The sequence below is a fragment of the Rhea pennata genome, chromosome 2, assembly GCF_028389875.1.
Source record: "Rhea pennata isolate bPtePen1 chromosome 2, bPtePen1.pri, whole genome shotgun sequence".
NCBI classification, from domain to species: domain Eukaryota; kingdom Metazoa; phylum Chordata; class Aves; order Rheiformes; family Rheidae; genus Rhea; species Rhea pennata.
This window is the reverse complement of record NC_084664.1, coordinates 115,420,646-115,435,288: the sequence shown is the minus strand read 5'-3', so window position 1 is coordinate 115,435,288 and position 14,643 is coordinate 115,420,646. Positions and strand designations below refer to the sequence as shown.

The 14,643-nt window shown below is 38.6% G+C and overlaps 1 protein-coding gene across 8 annotated transcripts in view; it reads left to right on the top strand.

The window, feature by feature from the left end:
- ZNF521 (zinc finger protein 521) overlaps positions 1–14,643 on the top strand; it is a 231,687-nt gene that overhangs the window by 201,408 nt on the left and 15,636 nt on the right. For all 8 annotated transcript variants that reach the window (XM_062570240.1, XM_062570233.1, XM_062570232.1 and 5 more), the window contains one exon: positions 1,894–2,009. In XM_062570240.1, coding sequence (XP_062426224.1) covers positions 1,894–2,009 — 116 coding nt within the window. The remainder of the gene's footprint in view (positions 1–1,893; positions 2,010–14,643) is intronic.

Genomic DNA, 14,643 nt, shown 5'->3' with positions numbered 1-14,643 from the left:
AAAATGGTAACCTAAAACACAAGCGTTAATATGTAGCTTACATGCACAGTTTTGCTTTACAAGATCAAAATCAAAGATAATCACAAACATGACAAAACACACTTCGGGTATTCTCACATCAGTAGCATGCTAATTCTGGAAGCCATTCAGGGTTTCTGTTCTCCATTAATGGGAGCGAAGGATTCTCATTGATAGGCAAATAGACCCTTCAATACTTTCTTTCTACTCCTCTTTGTTTGGCAACTCCGCTCGCAATAAAACCTAAAAGTGCACTCTACAAAAGAATATTAAAGCTAAATTTTTTGTCTCTCAGCTACAGTGGTTGTTGGTGATTATTACCTCACTGTGTTCAGGTTTCACACACTTCTGTGAATTATAAAATTAAAAAAATACAGTTCATCTTAACTGCACAGCTTCTTGTAGTAATGTCTGAGCGTGGATAGTACTGCTGTGAACAGTTTGCCTGTTAGGTGTCTGTATTCAGTAGTTCTTTCAGTTAGGCAGTTCTTTGTCTTTTAGTTTTGTTACTGATTTTGCTATTTTTTTCTCTTGTCTTTATGTATGCATATGTTATAATGGGACTTTCTTTTAGTCTAATATCGTGGGTCTTGGAGTTTCAAGTTTGGGTCATTTGTAAATGCAAGATATAAACGCCTACATCTGTAAAGTACCCACTGACGATTCTGCATGTGCTTGAGATCCCTGATAAAAGTAATCTTTTAATGTTTGAGGCATTAGCCTTGTAAAATGTGCTAAGGAGTATGGAGATAAGTCGATTCCAATCTGTGTGAAACATTTTTTCTTTTTTACTGATGGGGTAAATAGACACTGAGCATTAATCATAAACAATAGTGTTTTATTAGCAATATGCCATTAAATTATTTTAGTGTGTCTTGCTAGAATATTAACTAGAAGTAAAAATCACCAATATAAGTTTTATATGGAAAATGGAATCTGAGCAGGTTTTTTTCAAGCTAATGAGAAATGTGATTAAAATGTATGACTCAGAAGAACAATATTCTGATATTTTTGTTGCCTTGCAATTAGAATAATTTTAATGATTAGGAGTGGAGTCAAAGACAAATGCCAGCATCTTTAATAAATCCTTTCCCTGCCTATACAGATTAATATTGTAGATGCAAACTTTTTTAGGTCACAGTGCACCAGGCATCCATCAGAAGTCAGTGCTGCCAACCCAAACACTGCCTCTGGCATATACAATTTAATTATTAATAGTATGTCTCCTAGGTAAACTGTTACACAGTCTTAGGGCCTTGTTTTGTAGTCATTAAAATTGAACATGTTTATATTATTGAAACCCTTGCATTCAGTGTGTAGGCAGAGTTGATCTTAAAGTATCCAAAGAGAATTTACCTGCAGTTCTGTTTCACATTTATAGACATTGCCCCAGTGTAGCTGTGGGATATAATTTTTAGCATTAACGCATTTAAATACAGAACTGTTTGTTAGCTTTAACTTTAGGCAAAGAGAGTAAACAGCACTTTGGCATCCATGTTTTTCAAACCTGTTGGTTGCTAGGAAATACATTTTGTGTGTGTGTTCAATCAAAGTGCAATAAGCATAAAGAAATAATTTTGAAGAGAAGATGGCATTTTAAAACCTTTAAACTTCATTGGTTGTTCTGTTAGGTCTCCTTTTGTTTCTTTTTTTTAAAAACAGACATCTATTTCAATTCATTTAAAATGAAAAGGGATCTCACTTTGTAGTTAAATAGTGCTGGTTGGTACCCATTATAGCAACATGTGAAATCAGAGTGTACTAGCTTAATTTTACCTCTTGGAATTGCTGAGTGTTAATGGGAGATTGTTTATAAAAAATTCTTCACTTGAAATATGAAATAATGAAAAGCTCATTGTTTATCTAATATTTCAGTGTTTGTCCAAGCAAACAAGTTGCAGCAGCATATTTTCTCAGCCCATGGACAAGAGGACAAGATCTATGACTGCACACAGTGTCCACAGAAGTTCTTCTTCCAAACAGAACTGCAGGTACCACACTTGTTACGTGGGGGATATAATAGCGTTATGTATTTGATAGCTGAGTTCAAAGCTTTGCTTGCCATCATACACTCTGATGCTTGCTCATCATCATGATAGGGATGGGGAAGGACAAGAGAAGTTGCAAGTGATGTAATCTATGCCACTTCAATAAGCTATTGGCAGAAAACCACCTGAATTTTGGGAGCCACCTTTGGATTCCTGCTTAGTAGGTTAGTGCAGCTCAAGATATTCTTGATGAGAGAGAAATGGGCATCTTACTTTTCTGTTTGAGATCCAAAACATTTATTCCCAAAATGAGAAATAGTGCATTCTTCTGTCTCTGAATATCAGAAACTAAACATTGACATATCAGTGTAGAATGGGGAAAAAAAGGCAAGATGCATCTTTGTTTACCTGGTGGCCAGATCCATTCTGCATAAATATCAACTTGGGGGAAAAAATAGGGCCATATGAATGATACTCTGTCTTATTCTGTGCTCTCCATTGGATTTGTAAGGTTACTGTTCATTACTGAGAAACAAAAGGACGTAGTGAAGGAAATAGATGTTGAACAATATCTAAAAACAAACTTGGGTGAGGGAATTATTTGTTGTATGTTAGCTTTCTGCACTGCTTGTGTTGCAATGAGGAATGGCAGTATATATTCCTGAAGTGGTGTTATAGTTTGAGATGACAGAAGAATTGTTTCTAAATTATTTTAGATTACATTTAAATATTATGATGGATTAACAGAGAAAATCAGAAGAAATACTTGATTCCAAATTTTCCAGGTCTCTGTTTGCTAACAGATGATCTATAGGGATAGAACAAGGGAAAATATTTGTGCAGTCATGTTTTTCCACCCATCCGATTTGTGATTTTTATTTTGAATTTTTATTCAGAACTCAAGTGTTTTCAGCACAGTTCTTATACAATGGGCCCCCATCTTTAAGGATTTTGGCTGAGTCTGCAAAATTCATTTTGTTTTGGACTACAGCTAGATTTAGTCTCATAAACAGAGACAAAAAGCTAGTGAGGTGTGCACATACATATTCTTATTTAGTATTTCAGTTACTGAAAGTTTTACATACTGAAAACTTGATATTAGTGTTTGGCATGACTGTATGAAATATTTCTTTTATGAAAAAAAGTCAGAGAGTTTGCTCCGTGCATCAATTCATTGTGTAAGAGATTGATATTCATATGTACTACACTGTAATTTTCTCTTTCTTGACAATCTCTTCCTGCAAGAAAACAACAAGAAATAAAGCCTTCATGATAGCCTTCCTAACCCTCTCTCTAGGTGGACCTTTAGGTCATCTGAAGGACCATATCTGTGATACTCCAAGGTGTCTGAGCTGTATCTCTCCACTATTTTTAATAGACTCAAGCCCGTTTCATTTACTGTCCGTATTATATAACACATGCAAGTTCTGACCCAAAGTGGAAGAGGAGGACAAGGAAAAGAGGACTTGGAGGTTGAGGGAAAGAAGCGATCATACATAGTGATGGACAAGAAGAGTTTTGAAGTCAAGAAATGGACTAGGCTGTAGATAGCTATTGGACTGGTAGGAGAAATAAAGGAAAAACTAGGAGAAATGAGTAAAAATCATGACTTAATTTTGTTCTATTTTTTCTTCCATAGTATACTTTCTTTGCTTTTTTCAGTTAAAATAGTTGTTGTTGTTATAACAAAGTGTTTCCAATAAGGCTAAATAATTTTGTATAACCAAATTTCAAAAATTCTGATGTTCATCATGCATTAATCAAGATGCAGAAGTAGGGAGAGATGGAGATCAGCAGTGCCTGGAAAGAGGAAAGAGAGATTGTTAGGGAAGACAGAACAAAAGGAAAAAGCCTCAGGAGAAGATGGAGGTAGGCAAAGAAAACTGTGAAAGGAAAGAAACAGAAACAAGAATATAGAAATGAGTTTTAACAGAGAATCTAGATTAGGTTTTTAAAAAATCAGAACAAGTAGCTATATATTGAAGACAGAAAATATACGAAGGTCCACATACAGTTGTGGTGTGCGTAGTCAGAGTGTAAGATACATTTCGCGTAAAACATGCTGTCATTTCAAAACACATGGAGTCCAAAACAGCTGCCTTCTGCATTATTATTATAATAAAATCATATGTTTTTCCAATCAAAATTCATTCCTGCCCAAGATTTTTGTTGTATCCATCTGAGTCAAGTTCATTAAAACTTCATGCAACTAAGGCACCTGATTTTCTAGTGAAGGGCACAAAAGAAAATCCCTACAGAGAGACAAATTATGCTCTATATTAGCTAGGTGACAATCAGTGTGTTGGTTGCTCTGTGCTGCAGAAGGCTCTTAATAGACCATATCTCTATACCCTTAGAGACAGCCTCTCTCTGGCTTATCTACACTGGCAAAAAAGAAGAGGTCTTCATTTTCATATTCACTTAATTCATTATGTTTATTATTTTAATTAACTTTGGTAGCCCCACCCCAGTTGAGAATACATCATGTTTAAAAAAAAATGCAATTCCATCATACTGTATGCATTTGTTAGATTCACTGCTTTCTGCTCTTACCTCCAGTTATCTGTCCAGCCTGGTGAAAGGTAAGCAGAGCACTGAGTCTGCTTTGCTGAAAATACACTGATCTTAAGTCTGCTCTTATTTAAAACCTTTTCTAGGAAATATCACTCCATTCAAGCTAACTACCAGTTGAAGCAGTGGAAACTTTGGCAACTAGCCTGCTAGTTATATTTCTGTATCCTTGCACATTATCATCGTTTTTATTGAGGCTTGCAGTGTAACAGTGTATTTATTCCCTCTATCGGGAATGATTCCTTGCTTTTAATTTAAACGTGCATCTAAAGTGCATCTTCCATGCATGAGAGGTGCTAATCATATCAGATTAGAAGCCATGGACAACGCTCAGGCTATAGAGCAGAGCAAGAACATGAAGGGGATAGAGCAGAACAGAATAGCATAGAAGCACTATCTGGGCATATAGTACAGCAGGCAATTAAAGGGAATGAATTCATGGATACAGAAAATAAATTTATTATAACAATGTTTAATTTGGTGTTTGGCACAGTACGATTCTTTGCTTTGCATTTTCTGACTGTGATCCCATGAAGAACATAAGATTCCCCACATACTGGATTCATCTTACCTTGGGGAAGTTACTATCCCCTCATTTAACAATGTTCTCACAGAAAAACGACTAGAACTCTCTCTAGAGTTTTCCATGACTTCACTCCAGGCCCATTTTAGGAGCTCAAGACACAGTCTTCTTAGCACCGAGTTCTGGTGAGAACAGAGAATAAATCACCAGTCTTGAAAATTAAATCTGCAGTGCATTATTTAGTCCTTACTCTGAAATAATGAAATTGTACACAATTTTGTTGATTGTTGTAGCTCTTTCTAAAGCTCTGTGCAAACTCTTTTAAACAAGAGGTTTTATAAGAATTATATTAATTAATTGAATGTATTTTACTAATGCTTAGACCGATTGAGGTTGATGCCATGTTATACAAGAAACCATGAAGAAAAACAGCAGATCAAGAGGCACATCTCTTCCAAAGAGTTTACACTCAAATTAACAAAAGATAGCAAGAGAAACAAGGTAGAGAAAGGTGCAGTAGCTGAAGCAAGCACATATGGCAGGTTGGTGGCTCCTATGGTACCAGAACCCTCATGTCCAGAGCTGCCACTGCCAATCCACTCCAGACTGCTGTCTGATTGACCACTCCAGTCTCTCTCTGATTGAAAATCTAATTGATAAAATTTTTGCAGCTCTGAGAGAAGAAATTCAAACCTTAATTTTAATCATCTCCATAGCCCTTCCTCCTTCCAGCTCTGCCATTTTCTTTAAATGGCTTTGTGTTTCGTAGTGATTTAGCCAGCTTTAAATTTTAGGCTTTAAATTTTTTCTGTCTCCTTAAAAGGAAGCAAATGGAAACCTTCTGCAAGAGAGTTATTTTTTGAGGTGTTTTGGGCTGTGGGCTCAGAAACTTAAATGTTCTATAGTGATCCAAAGCCTATGTGGTATTTTACACTTCTGAAACAGAGTTGAAAAACATGTCCCTAGGAACATTCATTTAAAATGGAACTCTTTTAATAAGATTTGCATGCTTAGTATAATAAGGACTTTTAAGATATAAGCTTCTAACAAACCTTAAAATTAGAAAAATGCCCAGTCGAGGTATCAGATAAGAAATCTGCAAGGTGGGTATACTTACTAGGCTGCCTATTTGTCTCTCAGAGTGCAAAAATCTAAGTCCGGCATTCAGAGCATTACCATACAGCTGTCTGTACAAGATGGATATAGCTAGAACAGTCTTCTCCATCCATCATCCACAATACTGAGCTTTTAATTAATAAGGAAGTAGAGAAACCTATCACTAATTTGACTTAATGTTGAATTTTCAATAAATTATGATAAAATCATTTGTGCCTTTTAAAATTTCCTTTCCTTGTTCTCATGCTATTTCCAGCACTGTGTGTTTCTGCTTTAGTCTTCAGACTTAAGCTTAGATGTTCTCATGGATGTTTGTGCTTCCCTTGTCCCGGATGTAAAGAAGTAACCATTCCTTTCCTATTTTCAGTTCCAGTGTTGCTTCCATAGGCAACACAATCTGTGTTGGTATTTGGTGGGAGCAATGAGGCACTCTTGTGGGATGTTACTTGGAGCAATTGGATTCATTTTAGACTATCTTAAATAGTTTCTGGATCAGAGGGGTACCAGTGTCGAGTATAAATGCTAGGCAGTTGTACAGGGTCAGTGTTTTATCAGTGATTGCAATTAATAGCCAAGATTATGTGGCCTTCCCAGACCATTATGCCCAGTCACAAAAATTTTCTCTCTTTTCAGCAAATTAGAGCATTTGCTTAACATTTTGTAGCTATTATATAATTAGTTGCTTATGGGGTAGTTAAGTGTCCCCACTTCACTGACACGGAAACTAGGGCAAGAAACAATTGGCTCCGGGGTTGTTTCCCATCCTGTTTGAAAAGGACCTGGCTTTGGTTATACACACCCTTGCTGCTTCCCCTCTGGACTCCACCAGCGCAGAATGCCTGGGCATGAAGCCATCAGCCTGTAGGACATTCCAGCTAATACAGAGAGTGGCAGCAGGGTTCCCCAGCAGCGGCAGCAACCCTGCGCAAATTCAACCTGCTCTTTCGCTGTCTGCACTGCCTGCCCAGACATTTGGCCAGTTGCACTCTAAGACTCAGTCCTTAATATCCTTAGTGGCCTAGGTCCACCACATCTTAAAGATCACCTAAAAAGTTCTTTGAGTTTGGAAACAATATTGACAGCCCTGCTTTGTGAGCACAGCAGGAAATTTTTATCAGAGAGCTGAAGCCGATTTGCATAAGAGCTAGATCTTTCTCACAAACTGGCTCAGGAGTGTGGCACAAATTTCCACAGCAGTTAAATGTTACCATGAACAGCCTTAGCTTATGCTTTGAAGGGTAAGGTGCGTTTACAGGTGCCAAAGGCTCCCTTCTCTGATATAACCACATATCAGCATGTAGATTTCTAAACCATCCCCAAAACCACAGCCCACAACAACAGAGCTCTTCCAAACAAAATACACAGTTCTCTCCCCAGGGGAAGGATGAAAGAAAGAATGAGGCACTCATAGCAGATGTTATTCATGTCACTTAAAGCAGCACAAGGACTTTCTCAGTTCCTGGTGCATGCAGGTGAAAGCGTAACTTAAACGCAGCTGAGCGAGCCACAGGCAGCATATAAGAGTGTCCTGCAGTTTTATGTAATTCTATGTGTGTCCCTCTTTGGATCTGCAGTTTGAAGCACTTAATACATTCTAAGGTTAGCACTGTTGAAACTAATCCTCCACTTTTTGATTCTTTTCTTCAAGGGTTACATTTTCAAAAGAGCTCTGCATTGTGAAATGCTCCCAAAGATCTCTAAATTTTAAAACAGCCTTAAAATTCCCTTGGCTTAAGCCAGAACAGAAGTAGGCCAGCTCTAAGCTGCTACAAAAACTGAGAGACTTGACTGAGACCATTACTAGAGACAGTAGCAGAGCTGGGGTTCAAAACTGTATTATCTCTTTTTGGAGTCACCTGGAGAAAACTGCTAACTAATCTGGGCTGGGGCTGTTTCCTTGTGGCAGCGGCCTTCTGGGAGCCAGCTGGGAAAGAGACTGTTGTGGGAATAAAATCAGCAATAACAGTATTGCTACCTCCAGATAGGAATCGTTCTGCCCGATGCCCCCAAAAGAGTTGAGTCTGTGTATCATTTAGGTCCCAAAGGCAAACCGTGCAAGACAGCAAGGGAGACCATGAACAATTTATACTCTTTGCACAAAAACGGGGACAAAACTTTAAAACCTGCAGGTGAGGTTACATTTTCAAGGATGTTTTCTTCACAACGAAAAGGCCTCAAAACACTTTTTTAAGTGAAATTGGAGATTAGCTCTGGCATTTCTAGGTCCCCAAACTCTTTGGGTGAGGAGAGGAACACAGATGCTGTCTTTCTAGGCCCCAAAGGCCAGCAGCCAGCAGGGAATAAGTTTGCCAGCTTGTCTTAAAAAGAAGACTGCCTGAAATCCAATTAACAGTCAAAGCTGAAGGCCAACATTTTCAAACTCAATGGTGTGTTTCTGAGAGGGTGCTGAGCACCTGCAGCTGCAGTTAAGGTCACTGCAAGATGTGGTGCTGAGTACATCAGGAAATCAAGTCATAAATGCCTGAAGTTAGGAAACTTGATAAAAGCGCAGGTGCTGAGCAGCCACAAGCCCCTTAAAGGTTTCAGAAAAATGTTTCTTATGCCTAAATGCAGGCACCACATTCAGTAGTGTTGGTCTTTGTCAGCATTAGGCAATCACGTTCCTTTTGTCAAAGCAGATGCTTAGGAGTGTGGAGAACTGGATTCTGTTGCCAGGTCTGGTACTAACCTGTACCACAACCATGCATCCTCATTTAGTGAGTGAGGGTGATGATGATGATGTGTGCGCCAGTTATTTGGAATGTGGTTAGTGCTTATGTTTTGAAAGAACTGGGTAAAGAATGCTGCATGTGTTGCAAGTATTAGTTTGAGTCCTTTTTTTCCCTTAGCCTTTATTGTACTTTCTGTTTCAAATAAATACTTTGATATGTGTCTGTTAGTGTGCACCAGTATGTGCACCTGTGTGCATGTATGCATATGTGTGTATCGACTGCATTTAATTTCCACTAAACTAAAGGAAAAGCTCAAAAAGGATGGCCTGGGAATTTCCAAAGCCCAAGCAGATGAAGTATTTTTCCATGTCTTGCAAGACTCAAAAATTTAGGCTTCTGTCCCTAAGATTTCAGACTTCTTTCCAGAGAAGGGAGAATTATTTTCTTTGCAAATTTTCTTGAAAAGGCTATCAAGAGGTATAGTGGAGATACTCACACACTAGCTCTTTAAGGACATGCCTTTAGAGTGTTCTCCTGCAAGTCTTTTGTCTCAAAGTCAAACAAGTTTAAATACCAAAAAAATACTTTGCATTCCCTTTCAGTGCCCCTTCTCCCCTGGAGGTTTAGGGGTGTTACAGCCATATTAGGTTTTCAGATGGTAATTCCTTTTTAAATAAGAACTTTCCAGATTTGGAGCATGTGAGTTCACCTGCCTTTGATTGGCCTATTCAAATGTAAACACTCCCTATGGGCAGTTCATTAGTTCATGAATATTTATAACATATTGCAAAGCCCACCAAGACCCAAGTGCTAGAGTTTTATAGTGACCATTTGATTTCACTAAGTAGTGCTTAACAAAGATGGGCTGAGTACTACCAGTTTTTATTTGTCTCCATATACTCCATTATACTTGTAAATCTACATGCAGCAGTCAACCTGTGAAACTTTCTGCACTTTTTTCCCATAAATAAGTAAGAAAAAATGTGTTCACAACATCTCCTGTACATTTTATGAAATAAATAATGGGGGATTGTTCCTTGAATTTCTGGATCAAATGAATCATAATTACAAAATTTTTTATGTGTTTGAATTCTATTATTGATAAAATTACAGAATTAATTAATAAAGTCAGTGTAGCAGATAACGATGAACATTGCCTTTGAGTAAATCATTTTAACCTTCAAAATCTTGAAGAGAATTTCAGACTTACAGAACAATGAATCTGCAAAGGGATTGGAAGTTAAGTATAATGTCCAAGATAGGTTTTCAGCTATATCCACAAAATACGAAAACAAAAGCAAAAATATATATGCTGCTTCTTTCAAGGTTGATATAGTCATGCCCAAATGAATACATGCACAAATATATGTTCTTATTTTTCATACTGCTTCCTGTTTATGCTCTTGTATGCCTGGCTTTCTTTTTTTTTTTTTTTTTTTTTTTTTTCCTTTTTTTTCCCCCCATGGTAAAATATAGGAATCTATTTTAGAAAAGGCCCTAAATCAATTACAACAAAAAATTAACTCACATTTTGGGTATGTTCTCCTTACTGCCTTGTGTGGTCCACATTAAATAGTTTCTGCAGAATCAGGCAATATAATACAGTTCGTAAAATATATAAAATATATATATAAAATAAAGTGTGCGTATGTGTGTGTGTGTGTGTATGTATATATAAAATATATATGTAAAGCAAATATAAAGTGAAGTTTGTTTCTCCAGTCTGTAAACAGCATGAGACAATGGCAATCAGGGGATAAGCTCCATTGTTCCTATCTTGTCTTTTTAGATGTTGACTCTGAAACATAGCAATGATGTTTCATGCCAACATTAACATCATGATTTCTGATCATTTTAGCAAATGAAACAGGGAAGTGTGTGTGACTGCAGTCCAAAGAAGCAAATCAGAAGTTGCTGCAGAAAAGAAAAAACACAGAAAAACAGAAGAGAAGGAAATGAAAGAGAAAGGGTTGGAAGAATGGACAGGAGATTGTGGGGCAAAGAAAGAACCAAGATAGAAATGATATTGCGTAGGAAGGCAAATATTTTTTTACTAAGTGATGCTGGTAATGATGATAAGGCACTTGTAAAAAAATTCACGATAATAATAATGAAAGCTTCAGTTATTACATAAAGGCCAATTTCTAACCTCAGTCCTTGTAGACACCTGTGTGAACATCAGGGAGTCCTGTTGTAGACTGAGGGCAGGGAAGGCAGCAAGTATATTCCCTGGCCCACAAATAATCATTAGAAATGGAATTCCGCCCTTCTCAGAAAATGAGTTTTTATCTTCAGTGCCATGAATGTCTCAGCATACACCTTGCCATTAGTCAGATCAGTTGGCCAATACATCTGGAGTAAGCGGAAGAAATAAGCACTCTGTTTGCATTTGAGTAATTTCTCTGGTAGAATCAGTTCAGTTCTCTTAATTGTCCGTCCATTAATTTCTTGTTAATGTAGTTCATATCGATGACTGATTTGCTGTGCTAAACAGGAAGCACTATTTCTTAATTCTAGGACTTAAACCTTCCTACCATTGCCCTGCTGTTAGCTACCAATAGCTGCTCTTTCGTCTGGCCCGAGCTGATGACAGATGGCCATCTCCGGGAGTGCCATCCGTGTGACTTTATGAAGCATCCAGCTATGGTGTACTGAGGAGCTTCGTGGCCAGTTCTGCAGATCACCCTCCCTCCCCCCCAGCCAGCTGCTGGCCCCCCTCCCTCTGGCCCCAGCAGTAAGCTCCTCCGTCCTGGCTCTGCTCACCACTGGTCCTGCCGTTCCCCCCACCCCACCCCGAATGAGGGCACAAAGGTGTCCTTGAAACTTTGTCACTCAAGATCGGACCCCTCTTCCCTCCGGAGCATAGGCAGAGGGTTGTGCCAGCCCCTGTGTCCTGCTGCATTCTCACCCCTCCATGGTTTTGGAGCACCAAATCAGCAGGCAGAGGGGTCTGTGGTGGCAAGCCTGCCCCCTTCTGTGATCTGTAGTCTGGACCCTACCTTCGTCAGTGGCAGAGCTTAGCGCTGTAGCCCTGCATCTCCTCAAGCTAAGGCTCTGGGATTTGAGGGGGGATGTTTGTTGTTTAGGTTTTTTTTAGTGTTCCATAAGACTCGCTGCCAAAGCAAGATTACATATATTAAGTGTGAAGGAAGGAAAAGTATTGATTACAGACCCAAAATGGAGCAGAGGCTAAAATTCACAAGTATCCTGATTCCACTGGCACGTTTTGATCATTCAGAACAGCAGTTTCAACTAGGAAGGCTGCTGTGCGTTTTGGAGCAAGACATATTGTTTGCTCTTGACAGAGTTTTCTAAAGCAAGGTACCTCCAGAGCTGAACCTGTATTTTAAGAGAAATTCACATTTATATCCTTTATTGTGATATTTGCAGCGAGTCTACAGCTAGTAACAGTCTCTGCCCTCAAGCTATAAAGGAGTAAGGCTCCGTTGTTGGTGAGAGAGCAGCCTTCTGTGTGAAAGGCTGAGATGTGGTAGGCAAGATGAATAGTGCTTAAAAGCAGCGCTCGCGGTGCTGTCATTTAGAACAGGAACACTGAGGATTTAAGCGAAAGTGAAAGGCATGGAAAATGAATCCTTTAAACATGGTCAAATTTTCAGCTGCCTAAAATAACAAGTTTTCTCCATTGATAAGTTCATTGAGTAGGAGGCAAGTTTGGGAGGGGATGAATTCCCCTAGGGAGGAGGTGCAGATAGTTTGTAAAAACAAGGTGTGGTCAGTGATTCAGAAAGAGACACATCCAGGAAACTCCAGTAAACCTCAATCTTGGCTCAAAAGTGGTGGTTTTCTTTTTTTTCTTTTTTTCTTTTTTTTTTTCTTGAGCGCATCAACATCGTTTGATTGCTCTATTCCAAACATTAGTCAAAAAGTCTTGGATGCAGATGGCTACCCAACTGGAACTGTTTCATTACAAAACCCCAACTGGGAGGAACAGTTTTTAAGCTTAGTTTTTCTACCTGTTATCGGGGCCAGGTACACTGTGCTTTGATCCGCCTGAGGCTGACATATGATTTAGAGTGGATTTTTGCAGACTCTTAGGATTTTTTTTGAGTTGAGTTTCCTTTATGCTCAAAGCTGAAATGGAGTGTCCTCCACCCTGTTAACAAGGGAAGAGGGAAAGAGATGATTCAGTCCTCGTGAACCAAAACTGCTGAGTTATACACATTTCTACATGCAGCTTTAGTTGTTTATCTGTATTGTTATAATCTCATTTTGCAGCAGAATCACTAGACACAGGCACTAAACATGGATGTGTGTAAATCTCTCTGCTTGGGGATGCTCTTTGTGAGTGGATACCCTTACTTTGTGTGTGTAGATGTGTGCTGTGCAGTATAAAGAAACTGTGATACTGTTAAATATTAGTGGTGCATTTTGCTTTGCTTTGAGTTTGTAAAGGTGAAAGGTGATTGTGCTGGAAAATGGAACAGTATATTTGCTGTGAGACAGGCACTAAGAACTCACTCCCATGCTCAGTTATAATTCATGACTGTACTGGTGGGAAGCCCTTATCCCTCTGTGGAGTTAATGCATCTCTACTGTAGCCTGCTGAGAGCACCCTGTGTCCCCTCCCACCATCTGTGCATTTGCTTGCTTGCTTTCTCTCTCTCTTTGCTGTGAGATCTCTTGGTGCTAAAACTGCCAGACTACTACTGCCTGGTAAAGGTGGCTTTATGATGTGTATTAATGTTGAATTGTCATTTAAATGGAGAGGAGCTGGCAAAGGGGTATGTTACTATTTGTTTTAAGCTCTCATTAGAAAATACTGCCCAGCAAATAGACGGAGAGGTGGATTTGTTACTTCGAACAGCAGACAGCTCTGAGCAGTATACAGAAATTTCCACAATGTAGGGTAATTGCTATTAACAGCATACCCATCTTTGTTCCCAATCTGGGCATGTTTTGCTGTTTCTTGATACAGTGCATCTCTCTCTTTTTCCATGTTGTGATTTGAACCCATGCCATTGTATATTTACTTACCAACCAAGTGTCTTATGCTGACAACTATTTTATTTTTTACAAATTGATCTCCTCATTTAACTGAAAAAGCTGTCTGGCAGGCTGCAAGCTAATTGCTTCTGTGCTACCTGAGACTTGGAATTCATGTGACCAGATACTATAAGCTAACACAATCTTACTTAAATAGACGGCATATGAAGATTTTTTATTATTATTATTGCTGTAAGGCGCAGTCAGAAAAGAACCGATGAGACTGTCTGGCTTAGAAAGAACTGAACTCAGTTCACAGAGGTTTGAGACAATACTTTATCAACCTGGCCCCTTACTGGAAGGATGGATATTAGACACAGAATATGGTTAAAAGACTCTGTACTTGACTGTCACAAAAATATTAATTTGCAGTGTTTCACAGATTGTAGTCTTATGTAGTCTGTTGTTTGTACTCCTTTAAAACTTATAAATCAAATCCAGACCTGAAATACCAACGTATGAACTTAACAGATGTGCTGCCATAAGGGACCTACTAGGTTATAAACTGCAGAAATGGTCTTTTTATATTTCAGATTCCTGGCTTATTCCAGGGAGGTTTTGGAGCCACAAAAGTAGGGTGGAAGGTCATGCGTTAGGACAGTAGCACCCACCCAGCATTTGACGTTTGGTGTAATTGTTAGGAAATTCACATCTAATAGTTTTGTTATTCAGTCATAGCATCCTGCTGAAGTTCCAAAATAAAAGTAGGGCAAGAATGACTTCAGTAGCTCTGTGTCCAGGTTTTCTTAGG